The sequence below is a fragment of the Stigmatopora nigra genome, chromosome 12 (assembly GCF_051989575.1).
Source record: "Stigmatopora nigra isolate UIUO_SnigA chromosome 12, RoL_Snig_1.1, whole genome shotgun sequence".
Lineage (NCBI taxonomy): Eukaryota > Metazoa > Chordata > Actinopteri > Syngnathiformes > Syngnathidae > Stigmatopora > Stigmatopora nigra.
In genome coordinates this window covers 5,256,265-5,281,510 of record NC_135519.1, presented here as the reverse complement: position 1 = coordinate 5,281,510, position 25,246 = coordinate 5,256,265, and the positions used below count along the sequence as shown (strand labels likewise).

The window sequence follows — 25,246 nt, the reverse complement described above, 5'->3', positions numbered from 1 at the left end:
CCTATTAATGCATCAGATTATTTTGGGTCATGTAAGCCACACTCACTATAAATGTGGTGTTCTACTACTTCTACACTTTCATTAAGAAAAAAATATATACAACATTTTACACAAATCTGTTCTTTTGTTTTTACTGAAACAATAAAACAATGTTTTAAAGTAATAATTTGACAATCAATTAGTTCTGGGGGTGTGGATATTGGTAATCTCGGCGACAAAGTATAAATAACAAGATAGGAACTCTAAAGAGAGTTTTTGACACATACCTGACAGATTCCCCCATTTTGGCACTGGTCCATGCAGTCGTTTATATCTATGTGAGAAAAGAACATATGGTTAAACGGGCACACATTGATTAAAAAAATAAAAAAAAATTAAAAAAAAAAAGAGTTGAAAATATTAAAGAGGCACAATATGTTGAGCAATTTGTGATCAACGGCCAATCAAAAGTCGTCCTGGAATTGTTTTTTAAAGCATCACAATCGGGCCCAATGGCGATACTATAAAGCTTCATTTGTGCAACATGCACCGACTGTTTTTGTGATACTATTTTTTATTTTTTTATAAGAACAAGGCAGGAGTTTTATTCGGCCACTCTGGCACGCCCGGAAAGCAATTTATAAAAAAATAAATATAATAAAATAATAGGCAAGGCTGTCGACATGGTCCGCAGCTGCAGCTGACAGCTGTCAACTTACTGACGTCACAGTTCTGGCCCGTCCAACCGGGGACGCATTCGCAGAAGTACCCGCCAATCAGGTTGCGGCACGAGTTGGCATTCACGCAGGGCTTGGCGTCGCATTCGTTGGCATCTAGCAAGGAGGGGATTCGACAAGGGGGAAAAAAAAAAAAAGAGGATGTCAGCTTGGTATTTACATGTGCAGTTGACAGCTATGTAAGTGGTAGAGGGAAGGAGAAGATTTGAGGAGGAAAGCTCACCTATCAAACATGTCTTTCCAGTCCACTGAGACGGACAAAGACATTTGTAGCCGTTGACAAGATCTTGGCAGGTTCCTCCGTGATTACAAGGATTTGGAGAGCAGTCATCAATATCTGCATGGAAAGAACGGTTGAGTTAAATAGATAGCTGGCAAAGAATAATACTCAAAAACTGAAGGAGAGCCAGCAGACATTTTTTTATAATGTAATGCCATTGACACCAAATTCCTTTTAACACTTTCAGGGACAGCGGTAATGTTGACATGACTGTTAGCTCTTTATTTTCAGTTATAAGTGACTATTTTTAGTCTTTAAAAGGATCCAAGACTGCAAGTGACAGTCTTACTTACTTAGAGTACAGGAAGTGCCACTCCAGCCTGGCAAACAGTGACATTCATAACCGTGACTGGTTTCTGAGCAGCTGCCGCCATTCGAGCAAGGATTGGACAAGCAGGCATGTTCCGCTAGAAAGCAAAAAAAAAAAAAAAGAAAGGTTACAAAATGCCACGTAATTACAACACACCTTTCTGACTCATTCCACTCCACCTTCAATTAAGTTTGACTTTTCTGCAATCATATTTCATGCACATCCAAATACAAAAAAAATGACCATTCCACCCAAAACATCAGATAAGACAAGATTTTAAAAACATCTACTATTCATAACAGTGAAATTCATTAATCACCCCCCCACCCAAAAGCCAAGAAATCATCTTTTATGCTAAATTGACCCCGGCCAATGCGCCTGAGTGGGTAAACAAGTTAAGTGGAAGCCTGAGATGAGCAAGCCGATAAATGAACCCCAAATGATTTATTCGGAGATGACTACGCAATCAAGATGAACGAGGAGATCCCTCTACTCCGACATGTCGACGTCACCCCCTTCCACTCCACACCTCCCGTCACGGAGGGCACGGTTTCCTGACATGCCGGCAGTTAAGCTGTCAGCACCCCGCGAGGCTCACATTTAATGAGCAAAGAACCATCGTCTCCGTGGTAAGTGTTTGCAGCAGCTGAACATTAGCATAGCTGTCTACTTGTAACAGGGAGAGAAGGGGGGGGGGGGGGGTAACAAGATGATCCGCCACAGGAGATCAAAATATGGACAACCGGATTTGGGACTGATTCCAGGCGCCTACTCAATAAGGTGTTGGCGTCACTCCTTGTGGATGTTGCAAACCAGTTGATTGACACTTTCAAAGAGAGACTCAAAGAAGAGTCATTAAGAGCAAGAAAGGAGGGATTTTAAGGATTATGATTAAAATATCAGACAAGATTAGACAGAGACCAGTTATTTTAACATTATAATAATTATAGCTTCCATACTTTTATATGTCAAACATTGCATCGCCTGACATGCTTGCAATTTTGCATTTTTTTTTTAATTATTACACTAAGAAAACACCTTTCCAATCTGCCTTTCTATTATAAAGACAAAATATTGGAAACTATAACCTCAAACTGCCTTAGGTGAATTTTTCAAATTGATTCTGCAGGCACGCTCATAACTACATTTACTCATGTAGTCATTTTTATATATTTTTTAATATCCTTTCCATTGAAGGGACATAATATCTTCCCATATTATATACAATAACATAATGTGAGGAAATGCTTGCAGCTTCAATATTTTCTATGAAAACAACAAAAAATGGTCATAAAAAAAGAAAAACTGGTTAAAAACCCAAACACCTTTCCTTAAAGCAATGTAGTACTTTAAAATCAGCACATTATGATCTTAGCAAGAGCAAAATAAGTGTTTAGACGTTACATAATAGCCTAAGACCGTCTGAGCAGCATTTTTCAGTAGTAATCTGGTGGCACTCACCTCTCTCACAGTTGGCTCCAGAATAACCCTCCACACATGAACACTGGTACTTGTCCGGTCCCGTGTTGCTGCAAGTCCCTCCGTTAATGCACGGCTGGTGAGTGCCACAGTAGTTGAGATCTGAAATATAAGTGCTTGTTTGCTTTCAAGTCTTCTAATGAACCAGACTCCCCAGACTGAACGCCTGTCGCCATCAATTAACCCAACAACACCAAGGTAAAACACGAACCTTTATCGCAAAGATGTCCGCCCCAATTGGTGTCACATAGGCACTGCCAGGGCTCCACACAGGTGCCGTGTACACAACCGGGGTGGGGGATACACTTGTCACAGTATTGTCCTTGCCAGCCATACAAGCACCTGCAAAGGAAACACAAAATGAGTTGTCAGACTCTTCCATACAGACACGTAGCAGTTATTGGCCACAGTAATGGTGGCACAGTCTAAAAACAACTATTTAATCATTTGTTTAGTCCACATTACTTAACAAGCAAGAGTAATCTGGATTTAACTAGTGGTCCATGGCAAACAAAAAGCAGTGTTTTTTTATTTTTCTAATAATTTACTTAGATGCTTTATATGAGACATTTATAAACCTGTCAAAAATATTATCTAATAAATAAAAAATATTTTTCAAATAAGTTTGTGATAATGATGAGTCATATTGAAGGAGAATATTCATCTTGACTGCTGGGTCGTAAAAGACCAAACGTCCAACTTGAAAGGCATACCATTTATTCAAAAACTCAATGCTTGACTCCCATCACTAAATTCTATTTCCAAAGGCCTTTGCCATGCCTAACATTAGCATCGGAACACATCCCTCTGCGCAACAGTGTGCTTGCGGCTTGGCAGCGGCACAAAACTGCGTTGATCCCACCGGGATCTTCATGGTTCTAGTTCCCATGAGTCAGAAGTTAGGCTTTCTTTCAGGGGCGAGGAGTAAAGCTCTCCTCCTTGCTGACCGCCAGTATGTACAAATCCATAATTACCCCCAAAAAAATGCTGCAACTGGGCATTATAATTAAATAAGTTAACCCCATGGAAAGGTGACGAGAGTGGTGACAGGGAGACGGAGTGTCATCTCTAAGAAACACTGCAATGGACTGTAAATAAAAACCTGTGGTAAAGAAAACCCCACTCTGTAATTAAAGAGGCTTTTCTTAACGGTGTGCTAATCTTCTCTCAATGAGTATCGGGCAGAGGATTCCCCAGAAAGCTCCCAAATGATTTTTTATCGTGCAACTAACTTACCCTTGCATTTATCTTAACTCTAATAATGCTACAGATAAATGCTTAGCAAGCAGGATGTTTACAAGGACACCGTTTCCAATACATTATCCACCAACACAAGATTCCCACAGTATCATTAGTATGGGTGACTGCCCTTGCCTTAAGGCATGTTTGATACTGGCGCTTATGAAAAAACAAGAGCAAGTCAGATCCAAACAGAGCCGCACCTGTGCAAGAAAACATTTCAACCTCTTGTTCAGCCAGTGGCCACACAAGCACTCACAAGAAACCCGATTGAGTTCAAAAGCTGGAGGAAAAACATGCGGCTGTGCAGAAATCCAACCGACCGCACACTCCCTTGTATTTGATTTGGAGCCAAAGCAGACGACTAAGAAAGCAACTGTAGGGACTGAGCAGGGGGGGGTCCTCGTACAGGATGATGGACACAATGCCCATGCACGATACCCATCTACGCTAAGGCTTTTCCTCTGGCTGTGTGAATAAACAGCATTAAGGAAGCCATTAGCTGCACAAACAATACGCTTTTAAAACAGCCAACGCTAAACGTTACACATGATTTGACTGATAACGCAAGCCTACTAATTAGAAGGAGAAGGAAAGGGGGGAAAAGAAGTGGCCTCTTAGCCGCAAGCAGTTTTTCCTTTAACAAGCTGCTTTTACAAGGAGCTCATCTGTGTTATTATTAGGTGGTCATACCTCCAGATTTATGAAGGACAGACTTTGAATGAAATGTATTTTCAAATGACCAGTGAAATTCCATTGTTGCTCATTTTACTATCATGCTATGGTTTATCCTTTTAACACGTCAGGGGTAGGGATCCTATGGCTCGGGAGCCATATGTGCCTCTTTTGATGGGTGTATATGGCTCTCCAAAGTGGTGAAATGATTAATAAATGCACATATTTGCATGTACTTTTACTTTTAAATTCTCAGTATGACTCTAAAGGATTAATTGAATTGAAAATGTGAATTGTTTATTGCTCTCTTCGTCAAAAAGGTTCCCGACCTCTGCGTTAGTCACACACGACAACCCTTGTGAGGATAAATAGAACAGTAAACAAATGAATGTAGGGAACTATAATAAATGCAAAATTTCAAATTGCTTACCGTATAATGCACTACAACCTCAATAAAACGTGACTGTAATTGAAGACGCTTGGGAAAATATCGGTCAGACTATAAAAAAAATGGCTGAGAAGAGATTGACTTACGTGCAAACCCCTGGCTCCTGGCATGATCCGTGTTCGGTACTGCAGCCTTGTCGGCATATCGCTAGAAGACAATGGCCACGTTTCAAGTCAGCTTCTTAACAATTTAAATAAAAACTTTCCATCTTGAGCTTAACTGTATTAAACATTTTTCCAATTATATAACACACATCTGTCACATGTCAATTAATTAAGATTTAGAAAACGTAGCAGAAAATCAGGCCAAGTTAATTCGGTCATCATACTGACGACAGCATTTGAAAAGAAATCGAAAAAAAAGGGGGGTGGGGTATTTATATAAACAAAGTCATCTATTCAGTAGCAATGACCCAGCAACCATGTATCAGGATGAGTCATACTGCAATCTCTTCACTTATTTCCCAAAACAAATCATTTTTACTTCCCCAAAAGCTTCCTTTCACAATTTAGTTCACACAATTCACTCACTGATGAGTCATGGTTTCTTACCCGTGTTGCATTCTGGTCCTGACCATCCATCCAGACAAGTCTTGTTACCATTGTAGTCGCACGTGTAATGTCCAAAGAACTCGTCTCTGGGTCGACAGAACTTATTGCAGCCGACGCCATAGTAGTGCTCGTCACAGGTGACCCGGATCTGGTACTCGAACTGAGCGACGGGGCCATTGTGAGTCTTCTTGTGCCAGTTTGGGCTCGGGTTGATCTGGCCCGAGTACAAATATTTCTCTATCACCCTTCCATCTGCACCTTGAACATCACAACAAGTGACTGCATCAACACTGAGGAATCTGACATTTTTTTTTGCTATTAAAGCATACTGGAATGCACGCTGCATTTTCAAAGCGTATAACAGGACTTTGCAGTGGCTAACCGAAAATGCTTGAGCACAAATCGTAGAAGATACATGATTATATGTAATCAAAGCAAGTATGTGTATTGGTTTACGAGAGCACTTACAGGAAATGCAGAAAAGAGAAGGCGGCTTTTACAAGCATTTGAAACCATCTTATTCTCTCACTCGTACTCCCTTACCAACAGTTTCTGACTCAGGTTTACATCTTTATGCTGCCCTATGCATCCGATTGGGCCAGGACAGAACCGCAGTCGCCATAAATTATAGTGTGAAGACACCAACGTCACATTCAGGGCTGGGGTGTCCATAAGCATTTGTTTTCCCAAGGTTATATACATTTATCAAATTGTCTCAAGTCAACACCTCCCACGATATTCTCTAACAAGTGTCTGACCACATTGTTTACAATATTACACCGATACCGCACAGACTTTAAGTTCAAACAGAAGGAGGTCATGGTTCTGTCAAAAGGACAAGGACTAAAGGTAGGGCAATGGACTCCCCACACAAAACAAACATTAAAACTGAGCCACTGGCGCTTTAGTATAGACTACCATAATGTTAGGACTATAAACCATAACTTTTTTTCCCTCTATTTGAATGTGCTTTTTCAATAACAGTGACTTATTTATGATTTTTTTTTATCTATGACAAAACTACTCTACTAAGGCTTAGCCCAGTTCACAAAAGTAGGACAAAAGTATGGACTATCTATTGCAGAATAAGTAATGGTTGAGTGGGTTTGATATTTTCTTATTTGTTACTCTAGTAACAATAGTGATAACAATTAATAAAGATATGTTTTTTTATCTATTTCTGTGTTTAATTTCTATGTAATGGGACAGAATTTATCTTTTTGGGTGAAATTTTGGCAGTGTGGCTTAGTGAAGGTTGCTTTATAGTGCAAAAATTACACTACTTTGTACACCACATGCAGTACTCAGGCACACACTCAAATTTTATGAATCTTTCACCTGGGATAGAATGAAAAATGTGTCAGAGATGTTATTTATTACGCTCACACAACCAGGAGTCGCTCCTGTTTGTAGTATGATGCAATATAGCTGAACCATAGTAGATAGAAAGCAAGGCTCCCTGTCATTTATTGACCATGTTAGTTCTGTGTATGAACTGGCATGGAGGCAGTGTTTGACTACTGGAATCGCATGGACCGGCAACATTTCACACACGTCTGGAATCTAGTGCTTCAGCTATGTGGCACTTCTCTACTGAGCCGTGGCCTGCCGTATTGGGGCTGGCACATCCCCGCTAAGTGTTGCCCCGCTCGAGGCCCAGCGTAAAATAGACCAGATAAATTTGTTGAGGCCACACTCCAACAAAACATCACAGCGTTCAAAAGATATTAACTTTTCACAGCAAACATGGCCTCACTTTTCCACATGCATCGTTGAAATCTATTCAAAGAGTGGCAATGAAATAAGTACTTCTTACTGGGTTTGATGTCGGAAGGTAACCTCTCCTTTGCAGAGGGGCTTCCTTCACCAGTACATTCAAGGGGGCTCTTCACACTAGAGCCCTAATGGCTCTCTGGGAAGCGCCAAATACGGCAGAAAAGACCGAAACCTCGTTGACCTCATCCTGAGAGATTTGCGTAAACAAGCGGGAATAGTAAATAGCAATGGAAGGTGATGGTTCACTGCAAGTTAAACCTTCTTTAGCCCACCTTGACTAACAAGCTGGTATTATAGATTAAGACAACCGCCTGCTCTTTTCTGTTGTGTGCATGGAGTGAGCATGCTGGCAGCAGTGGTGGAACAGCGGGAGGCCGGATGAGCTCTGAGTTTCACGCCCTGGTGACAGTGAGACGGCGTGACCCATCCCATGGCGGGTAGAGCATCTGCCATCAGTCATCGGGGTAGAATGCAAATATTTTCACTTCATTTCTCCGTCTTTCTCTCTCATTTCCTGCTCTCACTTATGACACTTCCCTGTCAACACACTTTCTTCTTTTAGACACGTGCTCATGCAGGAGACCGTGTGGAAAGCGAGTTGGTAAAAAAGTACAGGAAAAAAAAAATGGCACTTCCCCTCCTGACCTTTCCGATGACATGCAGAGGGGGAAAAAAAGGGAGGAAATGAACTAAATATCTTACTCACCGGTGGTTTCATTGTTGAAGTCCAATGCTTGGATTATCAAAGTGTAGGATCTCTGTAAAGAAGAGAATAAAATGAGATTTTTAGACCGCAATGGGAGAAAAAAAATTCAAATCATTTGTCAATGTTGACTCCGGATCAAACATGATGAAACCTGTTTAAAATAATCCTCCAAACCAACCACCTGTGTAACTAATAATAATAGTTATGTTGATCTGATTAAGGATGGATATGCTTGCAGTTTTCTTTAAAAACTTTATTAGATCTTTATTAGAAAAACTACCATTTAATGTATTTGAATGGGTGGTTTATTAGAATAAACTGTCACATTAGTGGTTGTTTTTTTTCCCTTTTTTTTGTTTTGTCTTGACAATATCGCTATCAGCATTAAAATATGAGATATCTCGGCAAGTTGATGCACAAAAGCAGACAAACAACAGGAAAGATGAGCAGCCTAACCCCTGCAGGAGGGAGTCTGACGCGCCACAACTGAACCCCCCCACCCCAATGACCCAGCCGAATGACACGATACAGACTCGAGAGGAATGACTTCAACAAGTCATAATAATATAAAGAGTACACAATGAAGGATATTATGGACAGCTATGCCAAAAATATGTCTTCATCTCAGCCACAAAAAGCTCACTCGCTTTCGCAAAACCAACCTTCCCCCTCCAAATAAAGTTTTCCACATGTTTACAAAATGTGGCCAGAGACGTCAGCGGATGATTTCCAAAGTTCTGAAAAAGCAGATCTGTTTTGCAGTCTACATGGGATTTGTAATGTTACGCTAATTTCTAATGTGGCGCTATGAAGGCTGGGAATCACCCACACTTGATAATACATTTTTTTCTAAGACGAGCGTCAGAAAAATAAAGGCAGACAAAATAATAACATGGATGATAAGTAGAGCCCATGATGGACACTGCATTCTGGCCGTCGCGACTCTACTTCCAAAGCACGAGGTCTGATCAGCGTCAGTAGCCCTCGCACCCACCATATCAGCTTACACTTTCTCACGAGTCACCACCCCACACCACATGTACAACACATCACCAAGCCCTCACAACAACGTAATCTCCCATCCACAAAGGCATGTTTCATTCTCACATTTTCATTCTGACAACTTCTCTTGGAGGCACACGCCGTCGCTATGGATGACCTCATGGCGCACACACCTGCTCTGAGGAAAACCCCTGACCGGCAGCGGGAGAGTGGCAAATGACTCACCCACCCTATTTTTTTTTCTTGGCTTTGCCCCACTTTGTCAAGCTATTAAACTTTCCATCTCTCCAGGATACATTTGTATCATCATGTGCCAGCGTCTCTCCTGCAATCACAGCAGCTATTATTTGAAACACAGCACTCATCATCACCATGCATGGCAGACTCTGACTCACAACTTGGCTGCAAGCACAACACACAGAAAGCAAGTAACAATGGAAATCCAAGAACTAATCAACAAATATTGCCGCCCAGCAAGGGGCTACATTATTAGAAACAAGGGCCCAGCAGACGCCTTCTCCTCCCCACTCGAACACTTAACAATGTTCTTACTTTGGTGTTCCCCTCATGTGGTCTTACTTAGCCTCCTGGACTAAAGGTCCAAATTTCATCACGGGTGAAATTCTGCAAACAAGCAGTGAAGCAATGCTTCCATAAGAACAGACATGCAATCGCAAATAAAAATGCTGCAGATATACAGTAAAATGCCTTTGGATTGTATCAAACAATTAATTGGCTGCCATTAACATTTACTAGTGAGAAGTTGATTTAATTTGGAAATAGTTGACTTTTTTTAACTGACTAGATGAATATTTGAGTGTTCAGAATTATTAATAATGAGGTTTGTTCTTCGACAGAGAGGTCAGAACAAAAAAATTGCAATAATTTGATAAGCGATTAGCCAATTTAACTCAAATTTTGAGGGTAGGTGATATGATGACAAAGGGTCAAAGGTTACAGAGGTCAGACAGTGAGTTTGATTTTGGCTGTTCTTTTAAAGTGTTTCTTAATGATCTTTACTTAATCATTATTTTTCCAGATTGCATTTTTTTTTTATCAAACTATAGTAAATGACAGAAATGCCCCCTTAGTAATTATTTTCTATCAGTTGATGATTGCCATCTAATCCAATTAAACTAGTTGCTGAAAATGGGGTAATTATATACATATTCCTAAACTTGATCACTTTTGTTGACATTTGTGACATAATTTGTCAAAACAAGCATTCCTTTTGGAAGAAAAAAAACAAGCAAAAAAAAAAAAAACAGGAAATTTAAAGCAACACAGAGACCACAAAGATCACCCATCTCCCAAAAATATCAACATCAGTCATGGTTGCGACATAAGCATTGACGTAGCTGTGGTTGATAGAAGAAACCAGGAATGACTGCTGGATTTTTTTTTATATATTTGACCTGAAAGTGGCTCTGAAACAAATCTTTTGGATCTGGTTTTTGAAGGACTATCGTGTTACTAAAGCACAACATTGGCCAAACCCAAAATGTCTCGGAGGCCGCAGGAAGTGCATACATAGAAACTTCCCACTTCCACTTAAAAAAAACATTGAAAGGGATTGTCATCATGGAGTACAATGTTTAAAATCTACTGGCAAATTCCTTTGTAAGGGCGATTTCCAACACACCCTTCTCTTTTGTGATTGAAGACTTGCCTCGACATGGAAGTAAAAAAAAAAAAAAGCTGTACTGTCATCAATTTACAGCACTTTCACATGCAAGTATGGCCCTCTGGGCAAACAGGACAAACAAGCAAAATTAGACCGCCTATTCACCAAATTGACAAAAGATTTGGAAATTCACAGTAAATAATACAAGAGGTGCCAAAACTTTGATCTCATAAAACATCGAGTCGAACGAAGGGCTGGGTTAATGACGGAGCCAGGTAAGACTCGTAATTAAAAACTGATCGGCCCTCCGCCAAAGACTCGAACAGTTTGATCCAATACAAATAAGTAAATAAAATGTAAAATATAAATTCAAATATATAAATCACCCATTTATGTAGAAAAAGTAGCAAGAAATGCCACATTTTGAGGTGTTTATAGTTGACTAATTTTACACAACGTAGTTTTTTTTAACATTTTGGTTCAGAGTTTGACTCTGTAAAGAGACCAAATGAAGAAAATATCTTCTGAAACAAGTTCAAATCAACTACAACCACCTGGCTTGCTCCATTAATGTCTCATCAGCTGAAATACATGATAAGTAAAAGGAGAAGCAATCTGATATATATTTTCGATTGGTTTAGAATAGCTGCCCGATCGTGCAGTAGTTGTTACACCTGACTTCGGTGCAGCTGGTGTGATTTTGATAGTGATTCAACACAACAGGTGGCCCAGAAGAAACAAATGATATATTTTGCAGCATTAACAGCAAGAATACTGCACTAACGCACCATGAAAATTGGTTATTTGGAAAAAAATGAAGCCAAATTCTATTTTTTTTTGTTTTGAGACATTTTACCTGACAACCACGATAACAAAACCCACGATAATACAAGCAAGGGCAAAGTTCAACATGACCAACGTCAGCAATGCCTTAATCTTAAGTAGGTTTGCCATTCATGTCGCTCCAGACCAAATAAATGCCTGCTAAAAAAACCAAGATAGGGAGACCAGGCCCTCACACCATCACTCTTGGGCCATTATCAGCTTGTCTGCCATTGCCAGGTTCACTTTTCCCAGACTCCCAGCTGACTCGTAGCTTGTCTTTGAACTGAAGCGGCCACACTCCAAAGCGTAGCGAGAGAATGAAGCCCTCTTATCTTTCCTGGCCAAACAGCCACTATCCAGCAAAGACAAGTTACATGCCACAAGAAGCCAAGAGCAGTCCAGTTCAAATCACAAAAACTGCACTACCCTCACCACAAAGGTTTTTCGATTTTAAATCTATTGCGTTAGGCAAGGTGTATCTTCCTGCTCAAAGCCTCAACACTAAATAAAGAACTGATTAGACAAGACAAGAGGAAATGTAAACAGTTGCGACAAAGACCTGATCTATCAGCTTTCCTGAGTCAATCACTTAAAGTATCAACCTGGGATCAAACAAGTGATAGAGCCCACTGATGGACTAGCTGGAAGGAGTGTGTTGTTTGCAAAGATGTTTATCTCAAGAACTTGGAAGGAAAACAATGATGTACAATCAGCAGTTTGCTGAACATCCTGTTGAGGTATCTAAACTAGGATGAAAAATCTGCAGGGGTGCCAAAGAAAATAAAAACTCGGCAAAAGAGACTTAAAAAGGCCATGAAGCCCTGAACCCAGGAGCACAAATGAAAGCCATATAAATGATTGAACAAAAACAAGCAGCATGGCCCTTGGTCTTCTGTGAGGGTCATTGCGCTTACATGGAAACAAAAACAGCTGAACCAAATTAAACATGTTTTCGATGCAGATTTCCATGCAGTTTGAAGTCATCCCCTAAAGTGTATTGTGCAACTTTAAACATGGCTAAGTAAAAGAACAATTGTAGTCTTATATTAGAGTCACTTGCACTTTAGTACTACATCAGAGCAGCCAATAGAAAACAAACATATCATTACCTCCAGCTGCAAAAGCTGGTCACCCTCAAGGTTAGGCTGACTATTGACTGACTAGTCCCACTTCATCAATCACAAAAATGTCAAAACGAGACTGAGAGGCATTATGTTAGGACAGAAAATTAAGCTGGAGTTTAAGGCATATTTTCCTAAAGTTCACTGAACAGCAATAAAATAATAATCTAATAAACAATGTTTTTTTTTAGGGTAAGTGTTCAATTTGAGTTCAATGGATATTTCCAATAAAACAAAACCAGGGATAATCATTTGAGTTTTCTCAATAACTTTAAGGTACAATTTGAGAAGCCTAAACACAGGTAAACTACTATCTTTAAAACCCAACCACTTGAACACCTGTACTCCAAAAATCTAATTGAGGTCTACTTGACTGATATGCAGCAACATGCTGGAGAGATTTCAGAGGCAAACTTCCAGTTTGCCTGCCAGCAAACATCATCACTGCTGAGTCCATGACAACCGCTTCCTGTTGCTTGTCCTACGCTGGAATTAGAACGGCACTGCCGCCATTGTGCTCTGTAATCCCCACTGTAGTCACCGAGAGCACACCATTGTCCCACGGCAATATACGCAGCGAGGGTCCGGCTGGAGAGGCTCACGCACTAAATGAAAGCACGGCGTAAAAGAGTCGAATGGACACGAGGCCACACGGCAACTCTGGTCCAGAGACGTCCGGTCCATGGCATGCAGCTGGATGTTTGGTTCTCACCATACCTGATTTGAGCGCATGTGTGCAGCCTCATTAAGTGCAGCAGTTGCTGTGGGTGGCAAGGTTAAAGTGATGAAATGCCTTGAGCCCAACCGAGCGTGACTTAAACAAAGCCCCTACTCGGACAAGAGGCCAACTTCATGTGGCTCTGAGAGAAAATGAAGGTGTGGTGGGGTGGGGGCTGCTTCATGAACCCAAAGTTCCCAACATCCCAATTGTACCACTTTACTATCCGTTCACAGCAGACATTTGCTTGATGAGAAGTATGATATCATCTCTTGGCTGAACATTGTTTTAAGTGCACTGAGGTAAAGCATTGGCAATGGTGGCTGAAATAAGCCATCAAGAGACGAACTTATCTTTTCAAATGGTCCTCCAGATGAATGCATTTCCCTTATTTTCGCCAATGCACCATTTAACAAGAATGAATACAGAACCTGTGCCATCACACATAGTATTTCAGTGGGCTTATTGTTGAATTTCAACTTCTAATATAATTGTACTCTGGAAACAGGTCACACATTAAAATGGTACCATGAAAGAACCATAAACAGATTGTCGTTTTCCAAACAGGATTGCCGAATAAGAATCAAACCAACACCATTAACTACTTAATGAGCCTCATCCAGCCAGATCAAAGTTTTAGAATGGAAACATTGTATTGATCTGCAAAAGAAAAGAAAACATTGATAGTACATCCACCTCAAGTTTACACATTAATACTTATTTTGCCTGAAAAACACAATTTGTGATTTGGGTGTCAGATACATTTAGTGAAAAGGTATAATACTAGACTGAAACTGGAGCGGAATGTGAGGAGCGCCAGAAGATTTAGCACTTAACCCTGTAGAGAAAGTTATTTAACTAGCTACTAGATCATTGAAAATATATCTCCTACAAGTCAGAACTGATTGTCGAAACATGCATGAAAATGTCTTAGGCTTGGCTCAACGACATCCTCAACACACACCAACATATCCAACCACTCTCACTTCGATTGTGACAAAAATAGCTCTGATGTAAGATAATTGGACACATACACAGAGCATCGAGTCCTTTCACCCATCAGACTGTGAGTGTGTGAGTTGAGTTGTTTGCGGGCCAAGCGGTGGGGCCAGTCAGTCTGTGCAGTCAACATTCAAATGCACTCCAGCATGGCAAATCATCTTGCACAAAGCTACAACATTCCCACAGGCCGAGCTGTGAGAAAGAGCTGACACTTGAGGAAACCAGGAATTGAGGTTTTAACCGTTTTGAACATGACCAGCTTCCAGGGAGGCAAAGGATCAACAGTTGAACATGGCGGGTAGAAAACCAATGTTGTTCTTTAACTACAAATTGCCTGCGATTGCTGAGAATTGCTATCCAGTCAGCAAGATGTGAGGGAAAGAAAGTACCAGTTATACTTCCTGGGATATTATCAGAAACTGGAGTTTTGTTGCAATGTCGTGATTGCCGCAATAAAATGCTGCGTAAATCTTGCGTAAATGGGGCAGGTTCAAAATTATGCAACTTCATGCTATCTATATGATTACTATATTTTGTTATGATTACCATTACCAGTGATGTATCGTGACAGAATGACATTCCCTTCCACTAGAGGGCAGCATGCAAAACTTGCATATTCAGTTTTTGCAGCATATTTGTTTGGTGGCATGTCATGAGACTTGGTTTCATGTCAAATATGTATTTAGCTCAATTGATGTTGGGAGAAAGCTCATCAAATGCTTGCTTTGACGTCACAGTAATGTGTGCAGGAAAATTTCAATATTTTATAATTATATGCAAAATACGACAATTTGTTCAACCTTTATATTGCACTCAGTGACTCACGTTGACATTGCCTGTTGGCTAATCCAATTTGAATCCGGGGGGGATTGTCACGATCATTTGCTCGATACCACCAAAACAGCCTTAGAGCCAGCCCTCCCAGTTTAAGGACATTGGACATGTAGTCTCGGCAATATCAGGCAATGAGGAGAGTAGATATTCTCATTTATTAATATAAATGCAACCTTTGATTGTTTTTAACATGAAAGGAGAAATATTCTCCAATTTATTTATTTTAATGCATATATTTTTAAATTTTAATAAATGCCAATGTACTTTTATTTATTTTTTATAACCAAAAAAAGGTAGTTTTTGGGGCACATAAGCAGAGATAATTTCAGTTTTTAATTCATCTCTTAATATTTGAATGCATTTATCATTTTATTTAGTTGTAAGGCCAAACTTGTAAACCAAATATTAAAATTGCGGCCTGCATGCCCCAATATGAGTTCTTAAATGACAAAAAAAGAGTCACTTCTCCAATAAGAGTTTAACTTAAGACATCAAATCCATTTGATTGGCTTCCATGACGTCCCTGCCAGCCTCTCTCAGTCCAACTGATTGGACGTCTATCCGCGTCAACGAGTTCAAGAAGCAAAAGCCCATCAGCATCTTTAAAGTGCAAAATTTATGGCCATCAAAAAATGAACCTTGAAGCGGCAGTCGACCTAACCCTTGTCGAGATAAATACCGCTGCACCTGGTTAATTGGGCCAGATAATGGGACCAAGTCACCAATGGGTCTTTCCTCAGCACATTCACATTGTTTTGCTTTCTTACAAACTTTCAGAGGAAAAACACGTGATTGACAGGTGATAATTGCATCCAATTACCCTCTGCATTATGATCTATTTATTTATTTACTCATTTTGTTTGTTGATCTTAAAAAAGAAAACATCCAACTCACCGGCCAGGCAAAGCTGAAGGGCAAAACTATCCTGGCCTTGTCATTCCTGACAGGATTCCTAAAAGAAAATGTATTTCCTCCGAGGACAGGCGTAGTTCCGCTTCCGAAACTGCAGGTCCCAGCCGCTGAAACCCTGGATTGGTATTCCTTGAGGCAAACTTTAAAAAAGGTTCGACACTCTCCCCGCGTGCACTTGGCGTCCGCCGTGCTCCGCGTGCCGTGGCAGCACGCGCCGTTCAGCAACTCTCCATTGGCGTTGTGCGCGGATAAAATCTGCAACTCGAACTGCCCCGATCCATCTGACACCTGTTGGGGTTGAAAAGAACAGTTAAATCGGAGCTCGAACCCCGTGACCCTACCTCAAAATAAATAAATTAATGAATAAATTGACCCCCGATCCATCCTCCCTTCTACCCCCCAACACAAATAAACATACTACTTTGCAAAACAATCGCCTACCTTTAGAAGCAAAGTGATTAAAAAGGCTGCAAGGACGGCGACCCGTTTCCAAGTCATGCCTGCGGACTGAGGTGGCCGCTGCTGGAACTACTCGTCTGGCCGACACTCGGCACCACGGCGCTCCGATTTAAACATGCACGACAACGCCAGAAAAGACGTCACGAGTCAAGGGCGAGCTCCGGATCCTCTTCCCGATCTTCCCTCTCCTCCTTCCGCGTCCGAGGGGAAGACAAGATTCCACTTGTTAGTGAGGAAAGTTGGCGTTAACGCAAGCCATGCGGCGGTGCACGTTCACTGACTGCCCGATTGAGTTGAGTGAGTGGTGAGAAGAGAGAGGCAGCCTGCACAAGTTCAAGCGAGAGGGCGTGTCTCAGAGGGCGTTTCCCCACCTTCATTATATTCATGAGCGGCACCGGGCCACGCCCACACGGATAAAACTCATCAGAAATCGAACCTTGTCAAGGTTGGCGCTTCTGAACAAACATTCAGCGAGCGATCCTCAAAAATCTAAAGTAGTCCCCTACAAATAATGACTTGAATAAACAGTGAGAAACTGGAGGACATTTAACCCTTTCAGGGACAGTGGGTAACTCTTCACAGGTTGGCAATTTGCACAGCATGTAACTGTTTTTGATAAATCCTAAGCTTGAAAAGAAAGAATGGAATAGTTGTGAATAAAGTTATAAACAAATGCAATGTCCATTCATTTCAATTTCAACACAATTATGCTTGACATGGTTGCGGGGTGCTGGAGCCTATCCCAGGTGACCTGAGGTGAAAGGCAGACTACACCATAAACTGGTCGCCTGTCAATCATAGGACACCGTAAAAGACAGACATTCTTTCACACTCAAAATCCCTCCACTACTGACTTTGAATCAATCCCACAAGTCTTCCAAATTTCATATTTTCTGAGTTCAAAAACCAAAACCTTAATTTGAGTAGTTACCTGAGTACCACCTAAAAAACCAAAGCATACAAAGCAATGCCTTATTTTAAAATTCAGTCTCTAAAATAAAGTCTTCTATTTTCAAGTAAAACATGTCAAATATATCATCAGTGGCGCCTGTAGAGAATTACAGCCATAACACTTTATGACTTTTGGATTCAAATAAACGTAAGCTATTTAGAATTGAAATGATGGCCGTACTGATAGATTTAGTCTCATATTGTGGCTGGATACAGAAACAAAACCAAATCTGCGTTCTTATTTCTCCAAAACATCAACACAATAAATACTCAGTCCTTCATTCTCAGTAAATGCCAAATGTATTCTAAAAATATATGCATTTTCTCATATATACTCCTTTTTTTCTCAAGGCCAGACTTTCTGGTATATGAAAATATCCATGCCATCTGTTTGTGCAGTAGACCGTAAGCCTTGAAGTACATGCGCTAAATTCCATAAGTGAAATAATCACAATGCCTGCTTCGTTCTTGCATATTTCTATGCTGGAATGCGCTTTTAGGGTATTTTCAGAATCTAAAATTGGGCAAAGTTGGTCAGTGTTATGAGCAACCAAACATGCAAGGTCTTCATGGCCTTCAAAAAATAAAAAAAACAAGAATTGCTTAAAGATATGCTTTCCTAAAAGTGCCAGGTAGCCATTGGTGCTTTGGAGTAGAGCAGGCCAACACACACACTTAAAAAATAGTCAAGGATGGGAGCCCCCTCTCACTCTGTGGTTAGTGATTTGTGTGAGGCAATTTCACAGGTCAGTCAATGGGTCACAAAAACGGAAACACCGTTAGGACCTGTGGTTGACTGTATCAATCAGTAACCACGTTGAGTTTCATCATCTAACTTTACTGCTCTTTACGAGGCCGCCACACACCTCTTTTAGATGTTGCCTACTGCAGAAGCCTAAAATGATTTCCTGCAGTGTGCTATTATTATACTGTGTCCATCTTGACATAGCATTGTGTGTATTTTAAATGCTGTAAGACATTTATCAATAGGGCAATACAAAGGGGAAATATGGATGTGGTTATGAAATAATGCAAAGTCTTTACTTAATTTTTTTTATTTAGATAGGCAATAAAGTAAAGATTAGTGTGGGATGTTGCACTCGGGCTGTGTGATTTTAAGTTGAAAATGGGCTCTATTTTTATTTTTAATAGACAATATGCATGTGAGATTTTCACTATCTTAATGCTAGTAATCATTGGCAGAAGCCATTGTATAAATAGTATAGTATACGTTTTTTGAAAAATGTTTTTTAAAAATAGAAAAAATAATCAAGATCAGACTATATCAGGAAAAAAAAATGTAATGATTTCTTTGGAGGCAGCTTTCTAAGCTCCATTTTGCACCCGATGTAATATTTCATTATTTCAGCATCTTTTCACATTTTAAAGCAATAAATTAAAATGATAAATGTCACTATGATTTCATTTCAAGTTCTAGCCCAATCAGTACTTAGTTGTTTTATCATAGTATATCAGTTTTACTTCTAAAGAAAAATGCAATTGATATATTTAAAGAAAACTAGTTGTTCATGGTGGTTTGCAGATTTGTCCACAATGTTCCTACCTCTTACATATTATATCTATTCCTTTGTGGATTCAAAGACCATCAAGCTCATTCCGTTATTCCAAATCACGGCTGTCAATATCTAAATGACACACTTCCTGTAGTTGAACTTCAAGATGAAAGGTATCACTTCCTCAGTGCCCGCTTGAGCTGATACACATCTCAGGTTACAGGCCTCATTGAAACACTCCGTCTAGGTAATTAGGGTTAATTGGAGAAGTTTTAACCCTGAGGGGAATTTTTCTCCCTTGACGGCAAAAGGCAAATTTGAGTCTAGAGTGTGTGAGTGGGTCGTGGCCCCCGTGACCTGTTCAGAAGTGATGCTTTTGTTGGAATGACGATGGCGGGATATGTTGGCGCTGGGAAAATGATGATATCAAATAACAAAAGACACTCGGTTAGTGATGGGAAAGTATAGAAACGATAGATTTCTTGGTCCAAATCTCCATTATCCCAATGACTATTGCTCCCCTATTCCACAATTCCCATCAGGTAGTGGATCAGTATTTTCAGTGTCCTGTTAAGCATGGCGGAGAGCAAGTTTTCTCCTCTGAGGCCATGGTGCTAATCTCCTGCAGCCTTAATGTGATTATGGTAATGATCACACAAATGACCCCTGGGCTTTGGGGGGGAGGAAGGAGAAGAGGGGGGTCCTAGGTTCACGCATCCTCACACATGCACTGTGTCCGGCCCACGCGGGGGAGACCACCATACTGATCCCCGTGCTGGTGGCCCTCTCCTGTCCTTCTGTCCTTGCTGAGCTCGGAAGAGTCGCGTGAATGACCGAATGCATTCCAGTCGGCAACAAAAGAGCTGAACAGCCACGAGGGAGATGGATATCTTTTGTTGTCTGACACTCAATGCCGTATTCCAATCCAATTACCTCAGCCTTTTGCAATCCCTCCTGTCGCCGTGCCTAGCATTGAAGCCTGCCTGTTTTCAGACTCGGATCCTGAACAAGAATTTGGTGGATTAGGTACCGGGAGAATGTTCCCTTCCCCCTACTTTCAACTAGATTGCTTCACATTTTGTGGGCGCTTGCAGAGCTACTACCCCCATTTCATTTTGATCATAAAATGTCTAAATCCACACAAAGGTTATGACTTAAAATTTACTCTTTTTGAAGGGACATGCATTATTATTGCAGTTCTGAGTCTTAAAGAGTAAAGGATAGTTTTGAATTCAAATTAAATCACTATCTGATAATTCTAGGGGTTCAAAATCTCTTGTTAGAATGCCTTGTTATCTATCTTGATGACTGTTATGAGAACTTTCACAAGGTCAATACATGAGACCAGCAGCTGAGGGTTCGGAAAAATGGGATTACAGTACAGCGGGTTAAATTGAGAGTATAAGATTAGATGTTAGTTGGTTTAAAGCGAATTTAATTGCTGTGAGGGGGATGCTGGTGACTCACACGTGTCGGGTTTATTCTCGATGTCTTTGCGCTTTTCTTCCCAAACGGTCATCATTTATGTCACTTTGGCAAAGACTGAGCTTAACATGGATATTAAAAAAGAAACTCTTTTCCCACAACATGGTATAACAAAATAGACATGCACAGTAAGGTTATTTTAAGAAAATCACTGTTCACATGAAGGCAATATTGCTGGTTTTCATGTCATTTTTGGGGGTTGAGTCTAAATATGATGGTTTTCTGTAAGTTCTAGTTTTTTTTTAAATTCATCACATGGAGATCCTTTTTAATTAAAAGCAATGGTTAATAATCATAACTGGAACTTAAGAAAGTAGCCCAAATAATAATAATACCTCGATATTAGATTAGTATATGGATAATGTATTCAGGGAAAGAAAAAGAAAAGTTCTCCGTCTTTAAATTTAAAAAAAAATAGAACTGCAATGTGTAGTGAACCCTTGTGAAATTTACCATTTCTAAGGAAAGTATTCCTGCTGGCATTTTCTGACGTAGCTTGCACCATGACGCCTCGTTTTTTGTTTTTTTTTCTTCCGTGACACGTTTGAAGATTGCTTCCAAATGGGCCTGTCAGTTACAATATAGGCGATCGGGGCATTTGACTTTCCTCTAAGGTAAATAAGATCTGCTGGTTCTCCCACACACGGATAGAAAGTGGGCTCATGTACCAAGAATAAGTCTTGAGATAGAACAGGAATTTGCTCGCTGAAATGTGTTTTCATGTCTAATCATCTCCGTGTTGAGTGAGTTCGTTGGACTAATGTTGTTTTTGGGGAAGTTTGCAGATAGAAAGCCACAATGGCAAAGGGAAAGGCGTTGTGTTTCCATTTTACACAACAGTACTACCACCTATTATTTGCTATGCCTATAGTTTGCAGCAGTTTTGTAACATCTTAGAGGATAAAATGATGATAAATGGTAAAATGATATTACTTCAATGTAAATCGTTCAATTCTATTGAATAAGGACTCTTGAAATGATTCAAGTTAAGCAAGCAGTCCTCATGTTTTGGCTTTTTGTGTGTAATAGAAGCAACAAGAAAATTACTATAACTAAATTAGCAAACACGGTAATACGTTTTAGTAGTCTCTACTGATAAAGTGACTGAGACAACACAAACAGTCTTTCAAAGCCATCCAGGCTACTAGACGTCCAATCACATGACTTGTTTCATTCTTATCCGGTTACATTAACATTTGTTTGTCATTAGTAGACATTCAATCTATCTGGACAGTCAGTTAATGAACAATGTTCATTTGATGCCAACCTTCCAACTTCAAATGAACTGGAGGTCTATCATTGTCAAAATTCCCAACCGAGCGGCACAAAATGTTTACTTTTCATTGCCAAAAAAGCTTAACCGTCACAAACATGGAACCAAACCCTGATGTACAAGAAAACAAGCTAAAGCTGAAAATCTACTCCATTGGAGCGTGTCACCTACCTGTTAATGTTAAACTAATGAGCCCATTTCCATGATGATTGTGGTCAGGCAGCTTAAGCACATGTAAATCATGGTTGATGGTTGGCATTCTTTAAAATAACTTCATAATGCTGCTTTGCTTTGCTTGCTGAGTGATGGATGAGGATGCTGGCAGGAAAAGAAAACTGAGCTAAAAGCACATTTTTCTCAGGATGTTGAACTGTTTACTTAAAGTAGATAAACTAAGGCATTGTGATTGTGTGAGCATGTGCGTGTAATCTTAAGCGTGCATGTTGCATGGCATTTTGTAAAAGTACTGTGTATTTGATGCTATTCTATTATGATACATTTATATGTAAAATAAATAAGATAGTAAAGCTGTTTAAATAAATAAATCAACAAGCAAAATGTGTAATCTGACTTGATATAAACCTAGTCTACATGTAACAGAGAGTGTCCATTGGAATTGTTTTTCAATTAATATGGTAGTTTGACCTCTTTGCTGTGTAAAATTCAGGGTGATTTAGTTCTAAATCTGTCAGTTGCTGTAATATTTTCCACAAAGCATTACAAATAGTACACAGGCCGGGCTCAAGTGGGTGTCGTACATACCTCAACATAAAGCAGTGTGTAATTATTTTTGAAAATGTCGGTTGGCTCCTCAGGAATAACTTTTACACTGCTTTGGGTAGCTGAAAAGAAAAACAAGACATTTATTGTTGACTCAACTGAATTTGATTAGAAACAAAGTCCAATAAGTATGAAACAGCAAATAATACAGTGCCATGCTATTATTCATTGTTGTTATTTTGATCATATCAGCTCACATTTATTACTTTTAATTTATTATAGTGCAACTTTTGAATGCAGGTGATCATGTACTTCATCCACTATTACGTCTTATACATGAGAATGTGCTTGTTGAAAAGTGTGCTGAAATTATGCAATTCATCACATATAACGGTTAAAGCTTTGAATTTGATAAAGAGAGCATTTTGGCTCCCAAGTTAGGGTCAGAAAAAAGAAAACTGCATTGTTGGCAGCCTCTCAGACCATCTTGCACTAAATTGGCATCACTGCCTGGATTGATCTTCTAGTTACAACATACTAAGGGCTATACTTACAAAAGGTAGCATGTATGCAAAAACTAGTCCATACATGCACAAACTTAAAGTTGCAAACTAATTATGGGGAGTTAATTATGTGGTTTGGAGGAAGTAATGCAAATAGTCGAACATTGTGAATCATCAAATAAATGTCATGTCCGATTTTATTTTTTTTAAACCGCCAACTGACATTTAAAGTCAAATAAATGCATTTTAATGCAGTTGCTAATTTCACAGATTTATTAGACATAGTTGATGACAGTCGATATTAAGTACCCTTATATTTTTGACTCCTGTAGGATTACAATTGTAGCTATGCACTGTGTTTCATTTATTTGTGGAGGTGTACTAAAACTCAGGGTATTGCATGCATATATTACAATGACGAATTGACTGGTCTTTACGTTAATATCGTAAGTATTTGCTTGGAAGAATCAGTGTAAATGTCAGCGATACAGAGGGTGAGAGTGTAAATGCGGCTGGCTGCCTGCTGTCTGAGGTTGCTGCAGACTGGCAGCAGCAGACAATGTTTTGACATAAGGGTGGATGTCTGTCACTGGCAGACTCTACTTGTGCTGAAAGAAGCCGGACTGCTGGAAAGCCTCACAATAAGTGTAAATGAGGGGGGTCTGCACGATAGAAGAGGCTCAGTACAACTCCGAGTTCAAGTTTGCCAATGGTTGCCTCTTAACCACACAGGTCTAACATCCCTCCTTTTCTATGTTTAAATAATCAGATCTCTAATTTGATGCTGACTTTGATCAAAAAGATAATAACATACGTGTTGGTTTGGTTCTTTTGTGTTGATATTCCTGTACATTCTCTTTGGGGAAGTCATAGCGCCCTTCTTTTGACGACATGCGGTTTTTGAACATGTTCATTATAGACTGCTTGTGAGTGTCAACATGTTTACAGAGAAGTTGAAAGTTACAGGTTACTCTCATTTGAGGTTCACGACTAGCAACAACCTTAATTAATATGTAGCTTCTCCCCAAATGAAAAAAAACCCACAAAAAACATCTAATCAAAGCAAAAGTACATGGACATTTAGTCATGGTTAGAAGGCCTTGCTACCTTGTTTCTATGCCAACCAAAAAAAACGAAAAAAAAGTTCACATTAAGTCTGGCTCAATTAATACAGAGTGCATTCACGTTAACCAGTAATCATAACGCTCCAGTGATCTAAGGGCCATTGTCACACAGGCACTTGAAGCAGTCTTTTGTGCTGCAGAAGAATGGCCGAGTGACCCCCGGCCGTGCAGAGCAAGACCAAGGAGACGTTCGTCTCTTTGGCCCCTCCACCCTCTCCTCTCAAGAGCCCAGGGTAAAATTTCAGGGTCCAAGTGGCCATGAGCGATGCTGAGTGATAGCTGGAGAGCCCAAACCCAATAGCTTTGATGATAGAAACAAAACAGTCTTTCCAGACCTCCGCCGTCCAGTCACTACAGTAGGCGTGCTTGTACTGGTGTCATTGTTGGCATTATTCATGTAGTACGTGTTTTAAAGAGTGCATGCTCTAAACTCTCCCCAGAGGCCAGTAAGAAGACTGTCATTAGTTGACGCTCAGTGGACAGGACAGGCTTTGACTCTGACAATGATTTAGCCAAGTCAAAGGTCCATCAGTTGGTTGTTATTACTGTGAGCATTTTGAAATGTAGTGTTTCATTATAGTCATTTCCATGTGGATACATTTAAAATAAAATCCAGGCTATGTTGAAGGAGTATTTCACCTGCTGGGTCTCTCACATGCCAATGACATCATTAAGCACTTTTAAGTAAACAATTTACCTATGTGCTTCCCAAACTAGCCAGCGAAGCAGATAACTAATGTTATATTGACTAAAGCTTAGGGGGCTGGGACTTTTACTTTTTAGTAAATGAAGTGTGGGAGCATAAAAACATTGTGATGTCGAAGTGCAGGTTCAGGGACTGTGTCTAAAGCTGATGATGTTGTGCAATCAAAGAGTAGATAGCGGCTCATGCTCGTTTTATTGCCCTGTAGAAACATACCCGGGGTATTATGTTATCAAGCTGGGGAAAAGGAGGGAGTGCACAAACGGCTGAACAAAGGCAAGGCTAACAGCTGTGCC

The 25,246-nt window shown here is 40.0% G+C and overlaps 1 protein-coding gene and 1 long non-coding RNA gene across 2 annotated transcripts in view; both read right to left on the bottom strand.

Moving 5' to 3' along the window:
- Positions 1–17,000, bottom strand: part of jag1b (jagged canonical Notch ligand 1b) — a 28,055-nt gene extending 11,055 nt beyond the window's left edge. Inside the window, exons 1-11 of the mRNA XM_077729938.1 lie at positions 16,660–17,000; positions 16,201–16,506; positions 8,181–8,232; positions 5,699–5,956; positions 5,234–5,294; positions 2,997–3,127; positions 2,768–2,887; positions 1,290–1,403; positions 940–1,053; positions 699–812; positions 267–313 (exon numbers count right to left, since the gene is read on the bottom strand). Coding sequence (XP_077586064.1) covers positions 267–313; positions 699–812; positions 940–1,053; positions 1,290–1,403; positions 2,768–2,887; positions 2,997–3,127; positions 5,234–5,294; positions 5,699–5,956; positions 8,181–8,232; positions 16,201–16,506; positions 16,660–16,716 — 1,374 coding nt within the window. The 5' untranslated portion in view covers positions 16,717–17,000. The remainder of the gene's footprint in view (positions 1–266; positions 314–698; positions 813–939; positions 1,054–1,289; positions 1,404–2,767; positions 2,888–2,996; positions 3,128–5,233; positions 5,295–5,698; positions 5,957–8,180; positions 8,233–16,200; positions 16,507–16,659) is intronic.
- Positions 17,001–19,075: 2,075 nt separating this feature from the next.
- The window catches only part of LOC144205523 (uncharacterized), a 118,825-nt gene continuing 112,654 nt past the window's right edge, over positions 19,076–25,246 (bottom strand). Inside the window, exons 13-15 of the long non-coding RNA XR_013328115.1 lie at positions 22,663–22,742; positions 22,072–22,218; positions 19,076–20,144 (exon numbers count right to left, since the gene is read on the bottom strand). This is a non-coding gene — a long non-coding RNA (uncharacterized LOC144205523). The remainder of the gene's footprint in view (positions 20,145–22,071; positions 22,219–22,662; positions 22,743–25,246) is intronic.